General features: G+C 35.9%; 2 protein-coding genes across 5 annotated transcripts in view; both read right to left on the bottom strand.

Moving 5' to 3' along the window:
- CTDSPL2 (CTD small phosphatase like 2) overlaps positions 1–4,301 on the bottom strand; it is a 71,834-nt gene extending 67,533 nt beyond the window's left edge. For all 3 annotated transcript variants that reach the window (XM_061182200.1, XM_061182202.1, XM_061182201.1), the window contains exon 1: positions 4,144–4,301. The gene's annotated coding sequence lies outside the window, so the exon portion shown is untranslated. The remainder of the gene's footprint in view (positions 1–4,143) is intronic.
- Positions 4,302–12,895: 8,594 nt separating this feature from the next.
- The window catches only part of GOLM2 (golgi membrane protein 2), a 102,358-nt gene continuing 92,565 nt past the window's right edge, over positions 12,896–22,688 (bottom strand). The window contains exons 9-10 of one of the 2 annotated variants that reach the window (XM_061182203.1): positions 21,206–21,373; positions 12,896–14,942 (exon numbers count right to left, since the gene is read on the bottom strand). In XM_061182203.1, coding sequence (XP_061038186.1) covers positions 14,872–14,942; positions 21,206–21,373 — 239 coding nt within the window. In that variant the 3' untranslated portion in view covers positions 12,896–14,871. The remainder of the gene's footprint in view (positions 14,943–21,205; positions 21,374–22,688) is intronic. The other variant, XM_061182204.1, reaches the window with a different exon arrangement.

Consider the following 22,688-nt stretch of genomic DNA (forward strand, 5'->3'; position numbering starts at 1 on the left):
AAGATCATAATTCTCTAACAGAAGTGCCCTCTTGTTTGCTACTACTAAAAAAGTAAAATAAAATAAAGTAAAATGGTATATTACCAATGAGGGAAAAATGCATGATTGTTTGAAATGTGATTGTATTTTTCAAATAATTTTTATCAGTACATCAGAAAATTAAAGGATTGTACTGTATAATTATCTTATTTAACAAAATACACTAAAGCAGGTACTTGTAAAGTCAGTGAGAAGGTAATCAATTTCAACTCAATAGAATAATCATATATATTTGGGGAATATGAGGAAGAAAGCAATTATTACTGAAACAAATAATCATAGTTGTTCTCAACTGAAAAGATACTTATTGGTTCTGTGTATTTTTCTTTAACAAATAATATACTCTTCTTTTAATAAAATATATTTTGAATTCCTACTTAAACATTACTTTAACTGGTCAACATAAGAAACTTAAAATATCATGTCATGATGCTAACAGAGTCTTAATATCCCTTTCTTATTTATTTTTAGCAACGACTCTGCCTTTTTAGTTTCCAATTTCTCCATATAGAAGTATTTAGTCCAAAGAAAGAAAACATTCTTCCTAAACTATATATAAGCCACTATTACTAAGTATAATCCCAATTACTTCTGAAGTATTCAAGTGCCTTCTATTAGTACAATTTTACGTTTCTTTAATCAAAGTAATAAACACATTTCCTTGTCCTAAAATTATTATAGCTATTATGGAAACCTGACTGCTAGAACCTCAAGTCAAAGCACAGTTGATGATTCATGTTTAATCTAGATAAACTTCCTTTTCTATAATTTCTCTAAATGAATACAGGAGAGCCTATAAGTACCATAAAACCTGGGGTACCTAATATAGTTAACTGGCCTACTGTGACCTTATATTAAAGTTAAAAGACTTTTTATGTAAATATTTTACAACACTTTTTTTTTTCAATGGCATTTTAGTGTTTTCCTTCACTCTTTTCTAAAAATACCATACTAAATGGGGACTTGCAGATGAGGTAAATAAACAAAAGGGCAGGCCAAAGCTATAAACCACGTTTGTCCTTAAGGTCCTACAATTCTTTTTGGGACCACACTTAGTCTCACTCCTCATTACTGTCAGTCAGATTCACAAGATTCCCAAAGGACCCCAAGAGGCCCAAGCTTCTCACTATAAACTCTACTCTCACCATGCCTTTCTCCCTCAGACAATGTTCCTACATGCCACACCTCTCCTGATCACAGCCAATGCAAAGAAGCTTACTTCTGTGTTCCACTGCCTCTGAACCCTCACCTGTTTGTGGTATCAGCAAATTTATTTGATAAACTAATCTGTGCTAATATTGCCAATAAAAGGCAACAGTTTAAAGTTTTTCTTCCAGAGAATTTGTAATTTTAAATGAAACATTTTAGAAAGAATTCCATAACACAAAGGAGAGACACAAATAAAGTTTGGCATTGGCAATTCTCAGATTATACCACACAGTCAACCACCTAGTCCACCTATTTGTAATGTAGATCCAATTATAATTTAATACAATTTAAATTAAAAATTAATGTAGTCATAAACCAGGAGTGAATATATGTCTGGCTTAGATATATGTCTCATGGCAAATGTAAAGTGGAAACTAAAAGTTGTATGGTTTTATCTTAAGTCCCATCTCTGTTAAATCTTCTCATCTTCAAAGTAGAGCAAATGACCCCTGTAGCCAATCCAGTTAAAATAGTCAGGTAACCTACCCAGAAGAATTACTTAGAGCATATCATATATGAGGTCTTCTTAGCACATTCGGTATTTATGACTTAAAGTGTCTTTTCTACTTTATGCTTTCACAACAACTCGGTAAATTACAAATTTAGTTAGATATTGTTTATTTGGACAAACCACTTTTTCTTTATCGCATTAATCCAAAAATCTCCTATGAATGAGATAAATTTATACCATTTTATTCAATCTGCAATTAATCCTATAGTTACAAGTCTAGAGTCTAGAACATCCTTTCTGAACAACAGAGCCAAGGTTTTTTAAAAATCAGAATTGGATGGATTCTGCTATATAATAATATTGTGAAGAATCCTCTTAACCAGAAATCTCAAAACATTGGATCAGCTAGATGAATTTCGGAAAGATAAAACACCCCTAATTCTTAATTTCTTAACAGTGAGAAAAGAATAACCTTACTAGCTCAAATGAAATGTCCAAGAGACACTACGTAGAATATTGTAAAACCCACCAATTCTATTTGGTTTTTCTATGCAATCCTACTTAGAACTTCTGTACAGCTACAAGTCCACAAAGGTTAAAGACTATACCACTTAGAGCTTTCACAGCCTTTCAACGTATACTGGGAAGAATATTAAAAGAATCAAATGAATGAAGAATTAAAACAATTTAGAAGAGTTCTTGAAGACAATGTCTACATACAGTGCTCACTCAGCTATCCGTAAAACAAATTTTATTTAAAACATTAATGCTTCATAAACTACCCAAAAAGATCATTAAAGTACAGATAAAACCTACACTAGACCAATCATTTATTTTACATCCTTTTAAGTCACATATTTGGCCCTATTTTTTAAACAAATTGACTCAGCAAGTATCCAGTATGCCCTCACCTCCACTCCCCACCCCCTGTTCTTTTGGTTTTGAAGATAAGTATGAAGTTCAACTCAATCCTAAAAGACTGCTTCACCTAAGAGCTACATTTTGCCTTGACTTTCTTTATGACCTTGGGGGGGGGGGAATCTACTAAATGACAATTGTAATAATGTTTGTGTGTTCCTGTTTATTAATGAAATTTAACCCTAATATGCAAACAATAGTGAAGTCTTTTAAACTGAACCTAGAGAGCTGAAAGCCTTTGAGTTACAAACATCAAATGATGTGTAATGTGAACCACATTTTCAAAACTTAATTTGACTAGTTTAAAAAAAAAAACAACTACAAAGGCCCCAAATTCAACAAGATTTAAAACCAAATTCTGAAAAACACCAACAGTCTCCCTATTACTTCTCTTTATGGACAACTGGTCTGCAATCTGGAAAAGAAAAAGAAGGAGGAATAAAAGTAGCTTTAACTAGCCATTTCCTTGCTTTTATAAGGATAACAGCTGGACAACAAACGAAAACTTAAAACTTGGCAAAGAATGGGGAGACAGTATATAAAGAAATCTACAACCTGAAAATTACGAAGATAAATCTATCTTTTAAGTCACTAATTGTATACCTATGTTAGGCAGTAATCCTGGTATTGTCTTATTAACATTGGAAAGGTAAATCCCTGCCTTGGAGGAACATCTACTAAGTACATTTCATTTCAGGATCTTAGTGCAGTTTACGAGCAGTATCTCTGTAGCTTTCCCTAAGGTACTCTAAAGTGCTTAACATCCTTCACACCTCCAGTCACCACTGAAGTGAGAAGTAAATACAGACGATCTACTTACACAATTATTTACCATGGAATTCTAGTCAAGAATACAAAAATAAGCATCTATACAGGCATTTGATACCCAAAGAAAGTGCAGAATACGAAGTACAGTAAGATTCACCCTTAATTGACCACTACAGAAACCAGAGGCCTTCCACATGGGCTGTTCTTTACCACCACTCTTAATTTGAAAAAGTTAACAATGTCAACTCAACATTTTAACAGTAGACAAACAGAACGTAGTGAAATCTCTTCTTCCAGATCCTCAAAAGGTATTTATAAAAACTGAGATAGAGCAACGCCCTCCCCCCGCAAAAGCACCCTACTAGAAAGAATGAAATACCGAAAACGTCAGAGGGGTCAAGGTTAGAAAAGCTGATCTAACCCAATTACCGGGAGGGACCACAGGTTTTGGGACTACGGACGTGAGATCGGGATGGGGGTGGGTAGCAAAGTGAAATCTAACCCCAGAAATCACAACACAGGCCGCAGCCTGAGAGCCGAAGCTGGCGGGAAGTGAGCTCCCTTTCTGTTCCCAGGGGAAAGTCCAGAGAAGAGCGGCTCCACACAGCGGACGTACGAGGCGCCAACAGTGCGTGCCTACCAAGGCGCCACAGCCGCTGGAGAACCCGGTTAAGAAGGGGAGGAGATCCCGGCAGACGGCCCTGGAAGAGGAGGACTAAGACTGGGAGCAGCGGCAGCGTCTGGACGAGTAGGATTACCTAACTGTGACGACAGAGAAGTGTCCTCAGGCTCCGGCGATGGTCCCGACTGCGCAACGCGTGGTGTCTTTCCCGCTTAGCCCGCAGCAGCAACAGAACCAGCTCCTTCAGCCAGTCGCCATTTCCCGCCTACCGACCTGCTGCACCGCACGGACGGGGACCCGGATGGAAAGCGGCCTCTCCGCGCAGGCGCTTTGACTTTCTCCTCCCCCTCCCGCCACAATTCCGCGAGGTGGGAGGGAAGGAATGCAGGCAGCCCCAGCGGCCAAAAAAAAAAGCCACCTCCCCCCGCCCCGCAAAAAAAGCCCAAAAAACAACTTTACTTCCGTGAAAAGCGTTAGAGTTCCTGCCGCCGGAAGAAACTCAGGAGCTCGAATTCCTGACAAAAGCAGAACGCAGGGCCCTGGGACGGGATGGAGTAACAAGGACAAAATCTATCAGGCTATGCCCGTCCCTGGGGGATATTTGTACTTTAGGGGCCTCCGTAGCTGTGTGTAGTGGTCGCAAGGGGAGTAGGGAGTAAAGCGTTGGGAGTGGAGAGGCGGGGACCCGAAGGACGGTTTTTCCTCCCGCTGCTAACGGAACTGCTTAGGCAGAGCTGGGAGGGGGAGGGCGCCCTTGCCCCGGGGGCGGGGCTTAGGAACGCCTAGCGCAACCTGGCGGCTAGGGTTTAGTAACCCGGGCTCGCCAGGTGGGTGGAGCCGAGTGGGACCGGGTGGTACTAACGGCTTGGCGCGCAGGAGGAGGTAGTGTGTAGACAGTGCTGCCAGAGGCCAGGTTAAGACGGATCTTTCGTCTTTCCTGGGATCCTGGTGGCCCCTGAAGATCCTCTTTCCACCTCGCTACCTAGAGGGCATAGCAGTTGCTCGTGGGTCATAGAGACCCACGCCACGCGTGTCGGCGGTGGTGCTGCTAAGTCAGATCGTTCAGATAAATGGGTTCCTACCTGCAGGCCTGGTCGAAGGGCTGCCAACCCCACGAGGTGAAAATGTATCAATCCGGAGCGTCCAGTCCTAGCTGAATGGCAGAAAACCAAGCGTAGTGATTGGAAGAGCATTATCTGTCTACTAAAACTCCGGACCACTCTCGTTATTCAATCAAGAAATATTTATGGTAAAACCATAATGGGTTAGGACCATACTACATGCAAGGGATATAACAGTGAACAAGGCAGACACAGACACTGCCTTCCCAGAGTTCACAGTTTATTGAAGAAGACAGACAAGTAAACAGGATTTAAATACCGTGTGATAAGATGACTACAAGAATGAGTTCTTGACAGGCCTTTGTAAGAGCACAGGAGGTCTGGAAAGGCTTTCATGAGATGACATCTAAGTGAGACAGAAAGAGTTGATGTTACAAAAGAAGAGTGCCTAGGTAAAGGAAACAAGAGATGGAAAAGTCCAAATATGAGATTGCGTTGAGCATTTGGGGAAGTTGTTCTGTGCACCGGGGATGGAGAAGTTGAGGGGAAGACAGTGGAGAGAGATGAGGCTGAGAGGTAGGCAGAGAACCTTGTGAATCTGGTTGTTGCTGTTTCAAAGTGTGGAGCAGGTGGGTTGTCTTCTGAAAGCCTTATATTCTACAGATCCTGTCTGTCAGAGCTCAGAATTCATTTGGATCCTAAATCTTCCTGCTACAAGAATGCTCTGAATGTGACATTTATTGAGAGCCCGTGGTATACAGCATGCAGAACTGGCAACAGTCCACAAAATAATAGGTTACTGTAAAACTAATTGAAAATCAACAGATAATTACTAATTATCCAGTATGTATTATGGAAAGCAATAGAATATAAAGTAAACAATTACCCCAATTGATTACTAAAATAATTATTAAATCAGGTTGAAATTGGAAATATTTCTGAAGAAAAAATTCAAGTAGTAATTGTTTCAAACCTTCATTCCTAAAACTTAAGTAAAATATACTATTTACAAAGCGCTTTTATATGCATTTTGATTCTTCCAACAACTCTGAGAGATAGGTAGGTGATATTAGTCCCCCCATTCTTTAGCTGAAGACACTGAAAATTTTTTTAAAGGGAAAAACAGATACCTTATCCAAAGACAAGTGCAGTCAGCTAGTAAGAAATACAATCAGGATTTAAGTCCTCCTCCTGCTCATTACATCACATCCTACTGTGTCCTATGACGGTGTTACTATTGTTAGATGTTAAGTTTAGAAAGGTTACTGGTAGTAAGCCTAAATGCTTTTGCAATTTATTTAACATTTTAACACCGTTTACACCCAGCGGTCACTTTCTGCTAGCCTTTTTTTCTGCAGCATCTAAAGATCAAATGAGATTATTTATGGTGTTTTCCTTTCTCCTTAAATGGTAGTTGTTAATGTCATTAAGCTTCAATAACAACCCTGTCCGAGATTTTAGAATAAAATAAAGGTTTAAAAATATGGACTTTAAAAAAAGTGTGAAGTATATTTAGATGCAAAGCATTAACCATAGGGAAAAAAATAATGCAAAAAACTAGTGGCATGTATCTGTTTTTTGTTTTTTTTAATAAATTTATTTATTTATTTTTGGCTGCGTTGGGTCTTCGTTGCTGCACGTGGGCTTTTCTCTAGTTGTGGCGAGCGGGGGCTACTCTTTGTTGCGGTGTGCAGGCTTCTCATTGCAGTGGCTTCTCTTGTTGCGGAGCACAGGCTCTAGGCACACGGGCTTCAGTAGTTGTGGCTCGTGGGCTCTAGAGCACAGGCTCAGTAGTTGTGGTGCACGGGCTTAGTTGCTCCACGGCATGTGGGTTCTTCCCGGACCAGGGCTCGAACCCGTGTCCCCTGCATTGGCAGGCGGATTCCCAACCACTGTGCCACCAGGAAAACCCCTGTTTTTTTTTTTTAATTTAATTTAATTTATTTTTTTATACAGCAGGTTCTTGTTAGTCATCCATTTTATACACATCAGTGTATACATGTCAATCCCAATCTCCCAATTCATCCCACCCCACCCCCCACTTTCCCCCCTTGGTGTCCATACGTTTGTTTTCTACATCTGTGTCTCTATTTCTCCCTTGCAAACCAGTTCATCTGTACCATTTTTCTAGATTCCACATATATGCATTAATATACGATATTTGTTTTTCTCTTTCTGACTTACTTCACTCTGTATGACAGTCTCTAGGTCCATCCATGTCTCTACAAATGACCCAATTTTGTTCCTTTTTATGGCTGAGTAATATTCCATTGTATATATGTACCACAACTTCTTTATCCATTCGTCTGTCGATGGGCATTTAGGTTGCTTCCATGACCTGGCTATTGTAAACAGTGCTGCAATGAACATTGGGGTGCATGTGTCTTTTTGAATTATGGTTTTCTCTGGGTATTTGCCCAGTAGTGCGATTGCTGTGTCATATGGTAATTCTGTTTTTAGCTTTTTAAGGAACCTCCATACTGTTCTCCATAGTGGCTGTATCAATTTACATTCCCACTAACAGTGCAAGAGGGTTCCACACCCTCTCCAGCATTTGTTGTTTGTAGATTTTCTGATGATGCCCATTCTAACCGGTGTGAGATGATACCTCGTTGTAGTTTTGATTTGCATTTCTCTAATAATTAGTGATGTTGAGCAGCTTTTCACGTGCCTCTTGGCCATCTGTATGTCTTCTTTGGGTGTGTATCTGTTTAAACTGTTCAAAACTATGCTATATGAAAACATTAAAAATAATCCTATTTATTATTTAATCACTAAGTAATGTAATACAAGTATCTTGAATCTTCAACAGTCTTTCAGTAGATCCCTTATTCCAGAATATATGGAATATATATTTACCTTTTACCTGATATATAAGGCATGTGCACTTCAGAATCCATTCTAATTAATTCTATCTCTATGAGTTATATGTTTTTTATCACTCTTATAGCAACTCACTAAGAAAGTAATATTTATAATAAATATTAAAATATCAGAGCTGTCATCTAGCTCCAATTTTGCAATCACTTGATGGCAATGACCATCTAAAACATAACATGGTCAAAACTAAATTTAATTTTCTCTCAAACCTGTTTCTCTCTCAGTGTTCTCCAATTTACAGAATACAGTTTTTCTTTCTTATGTCTAACATCCAATCCATTGTAAATGCAATAATCTAAACCTTTGAAATATATCCTGAACCTAAACACTTTTGATCACCTCAGCTACCTCCCTAGTTCAAGAACCATCACCGCTCACCTGGAATACTGTAACATCGCTCACCTGTAACGGTCTTTAAAGTCTTCCTGCTTCATTCTTTAACCTCCTTCAATCTTTCCAACACAGTAGTCAGAGTGATCATTTTAAAAGTCTTTATAAATTTTCCATCACCCTTAAAATAAAATCTAACGTCTTTACTATGACATGCAAAACCATTAGCTGACTCTTGGCTACCTCATTGATCACATTCGCTACCTCTTGCTCTTTGTACTCCAGTCATATTAGCCAACTAACTGTTCTTTGAAAAAGTGTATTCTTGCATAAAGGGCTTTGTATCTGTTGTTTCCTCTGCCTCTAATTCTCTTCCCCCAGACCTGTGCTATTCAATAGCCACTAACCACATGTGGCTACTGAGCACTTGAAATGTGGCTAGGGTGGTGGAGTAAGTTAATTTTTAATTTTACTTAATTTTAATTAAATTTCAAAATTAATACTTGAGTGACTGCTTAACAGTGTTTACATTTAGGGTGATGAACAAGTTCTGGAACTAGATAGTGGTGATGGCTGCACAACACTGTGAATTTACTTAATGCCACTAAATTGTACATTTTAAATGTAAATGTGCAACAGTAAATTTTATGTGTTTTTTACTACAAGGAGCTGAAAACTTAGGTCCACACAAAACCTGCACACAAATATTTACAGTAGCTTTATTCATAATCGCCAAAACTTGGAGCAACCAAGATGTCCTTCAGTAGGTGACTGTGTAAAAAAACGGTGGTACATCCATACTATGGAATATTATTCAGCTAAAAAGAAATGAGCTATCAAGCCATGAAAGGACATGGACGAATCTTAAATGCATATTACTAAGTGAAAGAAGCCAATCTGAAAAGGCTATATACTGTATGACTCCAATTATATATACTGTATGACTCCAATTATATGACTTTATGGAAAACTCAAAACTTTGGAGACAGTAAAAAGATAAGTGGTTTCCAGGGGTTTAGGGGTAAGGGAGGAGGAATAAGTGGAACATAAGGGATTTTTAGGGCAGTGAAACGATTATGATACTATAACGATGGATACATGTCATTATACATTTGTCCAAATCCATAGAATGTTCAAGTGTTAATCCTAACATAAACTAAGGACTTTGGCTGATAATGATGTGTCAGTGCTGGTTTATGAATTGTAACAATTTTACACTGGTGCAGGATGTTGGTGGGGAAAGCTGTGTGTGCGTGGGGGGGGGGGGGGTGCGCGCGCGCGCAGGAATAGGGTATGTGGTGACTTTGCTTTCTATTCCATTTTGCTGTCAAGCTAAAACTGCCCTAAAAAGTAAAGTCTATTTTAAGTATGCTTGGAACCTGAGTATGTAAATATACTTATTCAACTATAAGTTTAATGAACTCTAAATACCAATCAAGTATTTTCAGTGGCAATTTAGTGTCCAAAATGAGATGTACTGTAAGTACAAAATATACACTAGATTTCAGATTTAGTACAAAAGAAAGAATGTAAAATATCTCAGTAGTATTTTCTATTGATTATATGTTGAAATGGTAATATTTTTGGTTAAATATCAGAATTTCACCTGCTTTTTAAAGGTGGCTACTAGAAAATTTTAAATTACATAGGTGACTTGCATTATTTCTATTAAGTAGTTTTGCACAGGTTATTCAAATGGCTTGTTCTCACACCACCTCTTCAGAAAGGCCCTCCCTGATTATCCTATCTAAAATAGCACTCTTCCATCGCTATTTATTCAGATCTATTTTTCTCATAGCATTTATCACTATGAGTATAGAAAATAATTATCTATCTCTCCCTCTGGCATATAAGCTCCATGAAGGCAGTGACTTTGTCAGTGCTGTATCCCCAAGTACTCAGAACAGTTCTCTACTTAATAAGTAATTGAAAACATGATCCATGTTCTTTCATGATGGACTCTTTAGGCTTATGTGTTAGGGAATGGAGTGGACAGCATCTTGAGTACTTAATATTTGAAGAGTGAATCCCAAATCCACATTTCGGGGTCTTTCAGCATTTCAGCACTCCATTTCCAAACACTTACAGAACAACTACATTTGTATTTCTTTAAGTTCATTCTATTGCCATCTCCAATCTTCTATTAAACCCATCCAATAAATTTTTCATTTCAGTTATAGTACTTTGCAGTTCTAGAATTCCCATTAAGGTCGGGGAACTCCTGTAAGCCAAGCGGCCAAAAAAAAAAAAAAAAAAAAAAGATAAACACACACACACACACACACACACAATAGAATTCCCATTACATTTTTTGTAACTTTTGTTTCTGTGCTGAGATTATCTGTTCACTCATATTTTCATTTAATCTTTGAACATAGTTTTAATACCAAGGCCAGCTCAATTTTTCTAAATATGGATCACAATTTCTTGTGTCTTTGTACTTCTAGTAGTTTTCCATTGAATACCAGATATTGTGTATATCTTGTAGAAATTCTGAATTGTGTTTTCTTCTGAAAAGTGATGATTCTTGTTTTAGCAGGTACTTCATTTACTGAGTGGTCACCTTAAACTAGTGTGGGCTTGGTTTTATGCTTTGTTAGTTCATATCTGTGGAAAGCCCAAGGAGTTTCATAAGTTCTAACTTGGCAGGACTCAAATCTCCATACTCTGTCTCCCATGTCAATGGTGTCGGAGCATGTTAGGGCAGTCTACAGTAGGTCTTACTCTAGGGCATGGTCTTTACTCCTAAGGTGCAGCCTTTCTAGTGTTTCAACTGGATGCTACAGTTGTTAAGGAGATTTCCATCTTGGCAGGCCCAGACACCCAATGTCCCTTAGCACTGTTTTTATGCCAACACTGCTTGACCTCTGGTATCTGTTCCATTCTCAAGTTTGTCGCAACTGCTATTCGGTACGCATCAGGTGGTTTTGCTATGGTTATATACAGCCTGTCCTCAGCCATGGACTTGTGGGGACCCCTATATGGATTTCTGGGGCCACCTCTCTGAATTGCTTCCTTCTCTTGATGCCCCATCCCATAATTTCCAATATTTCAGCTGCTCCCCACTGTGATCTCTATCTTCCTGGCTTAGCACTCCAGCCTCTTTACACCACAGGAAGCAGGGTGATTGTGGGGCTCAACTGCTTAAGTTTCCCTTATCTCAGAAATTTCAGTTTTGTGCTACCTGAAAACAGTTGCTTAATACATCTTGTCCAGTTTTATAGTTGCTCCTAATCCAGGAGGGCTAGGTAAGTTACTAAATCATAGCCAGAAGCAGAAGTCTCCCTTCCCTCAGATTTTCTGAAGTGGAACTAAGGAAAGAGGAGCAGCCCCCCTCAGGTGGCAAAACTAGGAAAACATGACCTGCTAGAAATCTTGGTTAGAGTTTGAGCAGGGGAGCTGGTCTGAGAGAATGAAGAACAAGTAGAGGGAAGCAGAAATGGGAGTCGGTGAAACAAGTTGGCAGCATTCAAGTCCTTGTTTCAATTGTCCTCAAGTCCAGGAGACACCTGCCCTATATGCAGTTTGCTTACATGGACCATTAAATTCCCCCCTTTTTTCTGGGATAGCTGGTTTAATTTTCATCTGGAACCCTTAGCGAGGAGAATCTTTTAAAAGGAACTAGATGTAGTCCAATTAGAACTGAATGTTGATGGCCCACATGTGATGTTAAGACTCAGTAACCTAAACTTTGGAAATGTATTCGTGTCACACTGTTTGTCTTATTAAAACCATACGGTAAGACATGTGAAAGAACGGAAGTTTCCAAGGTCAGCCATTATGGGAAGTGACTACCTCCCTCATGTTTGTTTTTTTTTTTTAACATTCTCTGCCCTCATATTCTAGCAAATTTTGTTGTTACAGGATGATACAAATGAGAAGTCAAAAGTCACACAATCTTATTTTTTTAAATAAAGGGATATGTTTGAGAAATGACTTTGAAGTCATACTCACATTTTCCCTGGAACCATCTTCCCATGTATATTTTATATTCTGCATATTCTCTTTATGGGTCAGTAACAAATAACCTAAACTTATGAGGTTCTCCCTAATCTTACCCCTTCCATACCTCTTTAGCCTCATTTCTCTTCTCCTTGCTCATGACACCCTAGCCTCACAACTACAATGTTTCAGTTATGTGAAAACCTGATTATTTGGAACATTATAGACCTTGGAACCTTGGAACTTTGTTTTATTTATAATAGCACTTATCACTATTTAAAATTATCTGATTCATGTATTTACCTGTATATTGTCTGACTGCTCCCACTTGAATGTAAGCTCCATGAGAACAGAAACCTGGTCTACCTTATTTACTACAGTATTTTTACTACTTAGAACAACGCTGGGCACATAGGAAGCACTAAAAATTGGTTGAATAAACTAGCATTACAGTAAACAGTGCTAGTGTAAAAATTTCTGCCATTCTAGTTTAGCTTAGCTTAAAATGAATTCTAAATTTACTCAAATTTTAGTGTTAAAATCTAACTATTTGCATCACATGAGTGTGATGTGTGTATATGTATCAGAATCAGCAAAATAGTAAAACAAGTTTAATTTTTAATTTATTAGAACCCAGTAAGTGATGGTTTTAAAAGCAGAGTTTCCATCAAATTAACACTTAATTCAGGGCAAAAATACATTTAAAAAACGTAAATCTTAAGGCAGAAGTAAAACGTTATAAAACCAGCATGTCTAATACAGACCGTAGAATGTCAGAATTTTAAGAGATTCACATAGTATTTTATAGCACTAAAATGTTAATACAGTCAAAAATATTATCAATTGATCCAAGATTTCTCAGTTTATAAAATGTCTAGACTGCTAATTGAAGAAATTTTGCTGTGTAAGTAATAGCTACCATATAACCAAGTGATTGTTTTTATGACAAAGGAACTAAGGCAGGAAATTTCATGGTTTTCATTTGTAAAGATTTTACAGTATTAAATATAAAGTATTACTAGGAATTTGTTTTAGATTCATCTTCCCACCCTAACTTCCAAAAGGTGTACATCAATTCCCTTTAACTCCACTTAAAAAAATTCTGTGAACTATCATACCTATTCATTATAGGCCTGACTCTACTCACAGCAAAACCATGAATTACTAACTTTGATATGGCAGAAAAAACAATTTTAGTAAATCACTACATCTTTTCTGGGTTGCTAAATAATTTTAAACTGAAGTCTAAGAATTTTTGCACCTCCAATAAGTGAACAACCTTCTTTTTTTTTTTTTTAATCTCTGTAAGTTTGAATTTTGACTAGAACCTGAGTACAGGGGGGAAAAAAGCATCTCATGTTCATGTGCAATTAACAGTAGCCCTTCTGAAACACAGAGTTAACAAGCTTAAATTTCTCATGATCAAAACCTTTTATTTGGGGGGAGGGGGATAAGATTTAAAAGTTCTTTCAATCAGAAAACAAGGATTAGCTAGCTTACACGTTCTACTGAAGAGTGTCAAAAAAGACAAATGCATTTAAAATAATTTTGTAAGTCTAGCAAATATGAGGTTTATGGGTTCTTAACTAACATATTAAGTAAATACAAAGGTTCTTCATCTTTATTACAAACTTTTAAGCTATTTTAATAAAATGGCTGTAGATCTCACTGTACTTCTACTTATCTGTGCATTAATAAAAATCTGTTAAAATTGCTTATTTAATACTTCTGAAAAAGTCTAGTCAAATAAGATCACTAAAACTACCAGAGACGCTTTGAAATACTGATTGCAAATTCATTTCAAGGTTGATTTAGCCTCTCTCAGAATCTGGCATTTAAATCATTAATATCTTCACCAACTTTAACTCTGAAAATATAAAAATTTTAGCCAGTAACGGTTAAACAGTACTGGTATTACCTGAAAAAATAAAAATTGAAAATACATCATCAATCATGCATTTCACAATTTCATGAACTAAGTAAGGTATAACTCATAAATATTGTTATGTCTTTGCAGGTTATCTCAGCTTCCATCAGGCCTCAGCTGAAAGCTTATCTGCCAAAACACATCATTACTCATGTGAAATAAAAAGAGTAGGGAAGTGAATTTGCACATTGCTGCCCAGTGTTTGGCTTCCAGGTTCCCCTCTCTTTCATGCAACTATTCTAGGTATGATTCCTTGAACAGCATGAGATGAGGGGTGGATAGAACAGAACACCTGTTGGGCTAACAAGCATATATTAGTGTATAAAACGTTTTCCAGTTGAATAATTGTTCTCATTGTGGTTATGCTATGTGCAACATATAAACTGTACAATCATTTTTCCTGTTTGTCTATTTGTGGAAAGAATTAGGCTCAATAAAATGTAAAATATACATTAGTTTGCTTTAAATGCAAAGATTACAGTTTTGCTTACTTTGCTTTTGGCTCAGCTGTAACATAACCCCAAAGTCTCTGCTTTAATAATACAATATGAAAAGTTCACATATGTACATGGGTACATTCTTTCATTTAAAATTTTCCTTAAATCTATCTCAATGTATCTTTACAACTGATACAACTGATCTTTACAACAAAAGTCAAAATCGACAAAGTAGAAATGATTCCATTTTACAGCACTTTAGGTTTTCTGAAGTTTTCCTTTATGGCTTAAAGGGCATCATTGAAACGTTGCTTTCCATAGTCTGCAGGATCCATTTGAAGTTCTTGTTCTTCATCATCTGTAAGGAAAATAATCAGGTATCAAGAATATTATTTTTAAAATCATTTACAGAAATCCAATCAAATAATCTCTCTCTCTTTTTTTTTTCCTTCAGCCTTAATGTAGTTTTCTACTCGTTATCTTACACCTTCTGTAAATGCTGTTCTGTTTCTTAGTTCCTTGGCAAATGAGTGAAAAGTCTGTAACTGTTTTGGAAAATCACTTAATTTTAACAAATCTTTTGATGATAGAGAAGAAAGAAAGACGGGAAGGAAGAAAAGAAGAAAGGGGGGGGAGAGAGAGAAAGGAAAGAAGAAAGAAAGGAAGAAGGGAAAAGAAAAGAGGATGAAAGAAACAAGTAGAGCTAGATAGTTAGCAAAGCTTTAGAATTCCACAAGCACTGAGGAATTGATCCTTTTATGTAAATATATTATTTCTATATAGATGAAAGTTAGTCCTTTAAATTAAAGCTTTGGTAGAAATCGTTCTTTATACATTTTCATGCCTTTAAAAACCAAACATTTTTCTAATAGTAAAATTAATCCATAGTCATCAAGTAAAAATTAGAAAATAAAAGAAAAATAAAAGTTACTCATGATCCCCAAATTTAGCGTTTTAGTGAATTTCTTTGCTATTCTGCAAATAGCTTACCAGCAACTTCCTAAATGGAGTATGTTAAAAAAGAACCTTTTCTTTACTGAAAAGAAAAAAACTATCACACAATATTATTAGACACTAACATCCTGAAAGTCACTTTGAGTAGCTATGCTAAACGACTCCATATAGTGCTTCAGAGTTCGACTTCTTTGGCTATTGACAGGTTTTTCTGGGTCCTTCTTGGCTATCACCTGTCACTTCACTACTCTCAGCTTAACTACCAACAACAATTCTTCTCTTCCTTTCTAATTTTATAGTTATTTCTATCTTCAAGTTTTGAAATAAGACTGCTCAGAGTATTAAAATTAGTATTTTAATTAGAGCTTAAGAGGCTCCCTTTTTAGTACATGGTTTTTAATGACATCTTTTGGCTCCTCCACAGCCTTAAAAATAACTTTTGTTACTTTCTGGTTCACAGTTACAATTACCCAATAGGTTAGTTTTTGATAGATTGAAGTATTACTATCATAAGTGTCTGGGTATATATTTTAAAGAGGGGTTGGATTCCAAATTCATATGTATACTATAGCTATCTCCAATCTATTCTTTTAGGTTTGATAGGTTTTCCACTCTCAGCTTCTCTAGTATATTCTATGGTAACATTTTGTTCAAGAAAGATGCCATGTGGTGTATGTACTCTGTACGTGTATTTGTATGTACCATGTAGTGTATGTACTATGTATTAACTTTCCATAATGACGTGTTCTTATTTCTTCTTTACATTTAGTTATTAGAAATGCCAAACAAACCAACTTTCTCTCATCTTTCAATAACTTTCCTGTTAAATTTATAGAAATTCTCTTTTAGAATTGCACGCAATCATTCTTCATATTCTAGCAAATTGATCTCATATTTTTAACACTGTAATTCAATAGCAATGATAACCCCAAATCTGTTAGGTGCAAAGGCTGAAATTACATCCATAATCACATTTGTATTTCGAAAATATACTAATCATTCTTTTATCAAAGAACTCTTCATACTTTAAAAAATTATCTTGGTTTTAAAAAGGAAAATAACCACTGGCACCTCTCCAGAAAGCTCTCCTTAGGACCCATGTTATGGGACCTCACCATATGGTTATAAACACATCTTTTAGGACTTTAATAATTAAATGAAGACAATCACCATGGAGCGGTGGGAAAAGCTACTATATAAAGGAGAATTTCTAGAAATTTAACAGGAAAGTTATTCAAAGGAAAAAATGATGTTACTTTTTGAGATTTTTAAATAAATAATTGTAAAGAGAAAACAAGATAACAGCAAAGGTCTAGGAACAGAAAAACAGAACCCTAGTCCTGGCTCAGGCACTTAACAAACATGATCTAGTTCCTAAATCTCTTTAGACTTCTAATTACCTTCTCGGTAGACTAGGGTAACAACTATTTTTCCAACTTCAAAGTAAATTAATGCATAGGAAGGCAGTCTTTACTTCCAAAGTCCTCTATAAATATAAGGAGGAGTTTGTTGGTTTTATTAATTTATGCTCTTTAGCAAAGTTTTAATATGGTGCCTTCACATTGCTTTTTCATAATTTCATAGGACTTCTGATTGCCTTTTTCTTACATTGAGCTATCATTTACATTAACTAGAGTCCACTTTCAGTGTAACTATTCTAAACAGAATACAAGTTTCTACCAACAACCTCTTTACATTTATCTATGACAAAATTACCTAACCAAATCTGATATACAATAACAGCCACTAAATACAGTTATATGGACTAATATTTTATTTCATTTTACAAAGAAGCAAAATCTGTAAATAACTCATCAACATAAAGTGACTATTAAATATAAAGATATTTATAATTTATCAAATAATTTCTAAATTCCCTCTTAAGTCAAGAAAGGACCACCTCCATAAAGCAAGCTCTACCAAGCAAGAATGCCTTGGGGAAATAAGGCAGTGAGCCTCCATTAAAATGTACAAATTAATCCACAGGCCAAAGTGCAACTGTCCTCTAAAGCAGGCAACCCAGGGAGAAAACTCTATACTTGCTTTTACTTTTTAAAAAATTATTTTATTCAACACTTACACAGTGCTTACAGTGTGAAAGATCCTGTTCTAAGTGCTGAATAAATATTTAAATCATATAATCCACATAACAATTGTTGAGTTAGGTAACTATATTTATCCCTATTTTACAGATGAGGATTTCAAGGCATAGAGGTATAGGTAATTCACAAAGTCACAGAGCTAGTAAGTGGTGGAGCTAGGATTAAAATCTAGGCAGTCTGGCTCCAGAATCCAAGCACTTAGGCACTATGCTAAACTTCCTTCCATAGGTGTACTTAGTAATGTGCATTTCATATTCTATTAAACAAACTTGGAACTTCTATGGGATTAAAGATAAGAGTAAAGGGAATCTGTAAACATCCATATCCTTTTTATAATAAAGAATGAATTAAAAGATATATCTATGAGATGTGTAGTGTTTCCAGAGTTAATCTTTTAGTTAACCTTTTCATTGGATCACTAGCAGAAGTCAGGGAAAAAATGTTTACACCAATGTAAATAAAATAATATTTCTTTTAGGATGCTTCAGGAAACCAGGAATTAAAAATCAAAATAAACCAGGATTGTAAACACAGGAAAAACAGGCTTCACTTAATTCTACAGAAAACACTCTGCAGGCAGTACTGACCCAAATGATCAATATGCACAAACAGGCATCAGAGATAAAGCTGGAATTCTTTAGCTCCCTATTGGCAGAAATACTGTCAAAGCCTCCATTTCATAATCCAGAATTTCAGAAACCAAAGTCAGTGTCTTTAGCTGAAGCTAGAACCTCAGTCCTGCAGTTGGAATGCCTAATACTAGGGACCCAACAGCTTGAGAAAAAACAAAACAAAACAAAAAAACACAACTGCTTCTAATACCAGGGAGAGCAGAGCAGAGCCCCTACTGGTAGAAACATTAAAGTGCTTCTGAAGTGCATGCTTCAATTTTTGAAATCTCTGGCTGCAGAGTTTCAATGGGAGCATAAAGTTTCCACTTTTCTTTCTAGGGTTTGGGGGAAGATGTTATTTTAGGCATGCTGAAATATGAAACACATTTGTCCCTAATACTTGTGTTACAGTGAATCCACTATGAATGTGACCACAAAATTTTAGAACTAAGAAGGATCATCTATGTATTCTAGTTCAACACCCTTACATTACAGATGAAGAAATGGTGGCCCAGAGAGTATAAGTGACTAGAAAAGCAATACACAGCTGGTCTCCTAATTCTAAGGCTAATGGTTTTTTCCACTCTACTGCCTGCTTTGGCTGCAAGTGCAAACTAACCTAGGAACCCAACCAGTATTTTTACACTGAAGCTATGAAGAAATGCTTTTAAATACTCTAACTTAATAATAAACATTTGGAATACATATTGTTGATAAACTAGGGAAGAACCATAATTCTCCCTCCCCACTTTTTAGACAGTTAATACTATACCTAAAGAATCTCTGAAAACATGTTTAAAATTATTTGGTATTAAATATCCAAGTCTCCACTATTCCTTTTTAGTCAGTTCACCCAAACTTCTCTCTCTGTATTTGCTGGAGCAGATGTTCTTACATCTTTCTGTTCCCTATGATAAAGGAGTCCCTTGGTAGCTGCACTATCCTTCTGCTGCTATCATCTAGTGAACCTCAAAATGAGATTAAAAAATGTTAAATGGCAACTTCCAGCTCAAGTAAGATTCACTTGCAAATGAGGAAACCCCCAAATTTAACCATCCCCTCCCTACATCATTGAGAATATCATCTTAGGTCATTTCCTTATATTCCTTAGAATCAATGGATTTATTCTCTTGTGAAAGGAAAAGGAGGGGTTGCATGAGGGTACTGGGGACCTAAAGTAGAAAGTGGCAATGAGAACTAGGGGTGGGAGAGGGAGAAGAGCATAGGAAAGAGAGAGAGAAGGCACTGAAGATAAATGTATCTATTATGGATAAAAATCATAAAAATATCAAATGAGAATTTTGTGATAAAAGTCATCAACATTAAGATAGCCAAAATATAAGAAATAATTTTCAATATCATTGAAATTAATTGTTCTAATAAAAACCTCAAAATTATCCAATGAGATGATAGAAGCTTCTATGAAAGAAAAACAGAGAATGTTTAAAGTGTAAACCAAGCAAGATTATAAGACCAGAAGTTAATGGGTTATTAACCTAGTCACAAGAATAAAAACTCAATGAGAAAGGCAAAAAATGATCAGTTAACAGTATTTATCGAGGGCCCTAGGTACGCTAAGGACTACTGCGGGGGTGGGGGCTGAATATGAAGGCAGAAAAGGATACAAACAAAATAGAAGGCAAAATAAATGAAAATTCCTGCCCTCCAAGAGCTTACAATCTAATTGGTGATACGATATGCATGCATGAAACAGCCTTAAAACTAAGTTATAAATAATTGCAAATAAATATAATCCAAACAAATTATAAAAGCAATGAGAAAGAAATGGTAAGATTTATGAAAAATGGATGAGATTGTAGAAAAACGGATGAGTACAATTTTTTCATTGATACCAAAGAGGGTTTGAGAATTTCTCATTAACATATCCATATATAACTCCTAGCATTTATTAATCTCTTTCTAATCCAATAACCATTCTTCCAAAACTAGAATGTACTAACAAAATAATGCCTAGGTGGAAGTCAGAGTCTCTAGTTTTCCTTTTTCTATTAACTATGTAGTATTCTAGGACAACTATATTTTCTTCTGAGTTTTACAGAAACAATTCTTGTCAGGAACCTAAATAAAATTTAATTACGTTAAAAAGAGTTAAGGAAGAAATCAAGACAGGTTACATTGAAAAATATTTCATGCAACGTATTATAAAATTGAATACTTCACACATTAAGTTCATAATCAATTTTTATAGAAAAGAGAAAAAGCTCCATAAATGCTACTAAATGATATAAGCAGGCAGAAAACAGGCCTAAGAACTTGCAATAAAGCAACATACTCTGATATGCATGCGTGGGTAGGGGTGCATGCACACAAGTAGATTCTGAACTTTCACTAAGTTAAAAGTTCAGAAGGAACACAGTTAACAAGGAAAATATGTTGAATCTGTGTATTAAACACAAAACAGACAAATCTTCACAAACTGATTGTTTAGTATAAATTTTAAGCCTCTCAGAACAAATTTCAAAAACAGCCTACCTATGCTGAATCATTAGTGAAATAATCTTATCTTCAGTGTGGACAAGACCATTCCCTTTGTGGCTGTCTGGTTAATATCTGTACTTAGAATGAGGAAATGCTTTCAGATGAGAAATTGGAAAAGATTTTTTTCTGGGAGTATTTGCCTTAGGTAAAGTCTAGAGCCATTTTAAACAATTTAATTCTAAAATTTCTGAAGAGTCTGAGTTTCAAATTGTAACTATAAACACTAATACATATCACATAATAAATAAAAATGAAAAAAATTAAAATGATTTATTTAAAGGTCTACAAATACTACTATCATAAAATTGTTTTCAAAATAAAATTGAAAAACTGCACAGAACCTCTCTGTATTAAGACTGTACTGCTATTAAGTGGGGAAAATTCTACACAAATTCAACCAAAAAACTTAGAGGTGGGTTTCACGGTCACAGCATGGAGGCCAGGCCCACGCTCACCTTGGACGTCTTCCTCTCCACCATCACCATCTTCTTCCTCATTGTAAGCCAGCTCAGCCTGCTTGTCTGCCTCATACTCACCTACGTTACCATCATCCCCATTATAATCCGCCAGTTTAGAGCCATGCTGCGGATCAACAGGGGATTCATTCTCATCAAAGAATCGGCCTGTGAAGTAGGTAGAGGATTAATTCAAGAGTGAAGAGAGAAGAAAAGAAGGGACCTATACTGGAGGTAGACCAGAAAGTAGACAAGTGAAACCTGGCAATTTTCAGGATACTGGTTATAAAAAAAAGATACATTTTCTGAAGGTTATCCAAGATAAAAGGAAATAAGAATGAAGACAGAAAATAATTTTATTTAAGAATTTCTCTTTTGTGTTAATTCCAGTACTTGCTGCTTAAGGTTTGAATGTTTTCTTAAAGAAAAGGGCACAATTTTCAGAATTGTTTTCCTAATGACCAACAACTTTTCTGATAGAATTATTTGTCTAATTTAACACTTTAGGAGAAGAATAAATAATTTTATTACTAGATACAATACATATTTGAAATCTGTAGTCATTTACTGCTTTGTGAAATATCACTTTCCACGAATAATTTTGATAACTTTTCTTATCAGCATAAATGAGTACCGTGTAGGCTAGTTTCTTTTTGGAAAATAAGACAAACTAACATACTGGAGGGCTACTTTAAGTTTCTTCACTAACAGTGATTCACTATAGTCATGGATTACCAAGGAGGGATGGCAAAGAGAGTAAACTATCAGAATCCCTAGTGGTATGTGTTTTGAAAAACATCCCAAGTAATTCTGATTTATTCTTTCTCATTTCCTGAACCATATTTCTAAAAGTCAATGACAGAGGAAGCTTAAGAAAGTTGAGCGACATGAGGCTGTTATATTATACACATTCATAGCAATTAGAAATCAAGAAGAGCAACAGACATAACACCTACTGTAGAAAGCTATTCAACAAACAGACATTGAAAATAAAAATGCTAGGCAAACTAAGGTGTGACTCACAACACCAAGTTAAACTACTTTGACACTGAAGTGGCAAAAAAGTAAATTTTATGTAAATTTTAGTAAATCCCTAAAATATGAATAACATTAACTTACTGATGATGTAAGAATTTAAGACTTTTTTAGAAATTATAAACACTTTCTATGATAGGTTTAAAATTTTTGAAATTATATTTTTAAAATTCACATTGCAATGAGACAAACTTCCTCTGCTTGGAAAGAAAAGTTAAGTACAAAGAGAAAGAATTATGGAGGTATTGGTCAATTCTACAGATGGCTCACCACATCATCAGGCCAATATATTTCTAATTGCTGCGTAAAGAGTCATTCAGGAAATATCAAAATACATACACAGCTTATACAACTCAATATCAAAAACACAAACAACCTGATTAAAAAATGGGCTGAATAAACATTTTTCCAAAGAAAACATACAGATGGCCAACAGGCACATGAAAAG

The sequence above is a fragment of the Eubalaena glacialis genome, chromosome 2, assembly GCF_028564815.1.
Source record: "Eubalaena glacialis isolate mEubGla1 chromosome 2, mEubGla1.1.hap2.+ XY, whole genome shotgun sequence".
Taxonomy (NCBI): Eukaryota; Metazoa; Chordata; class Mammalia; order Artiodactyla; family Balaenidae; genus Eubalaena; species Eubalaena glacialis.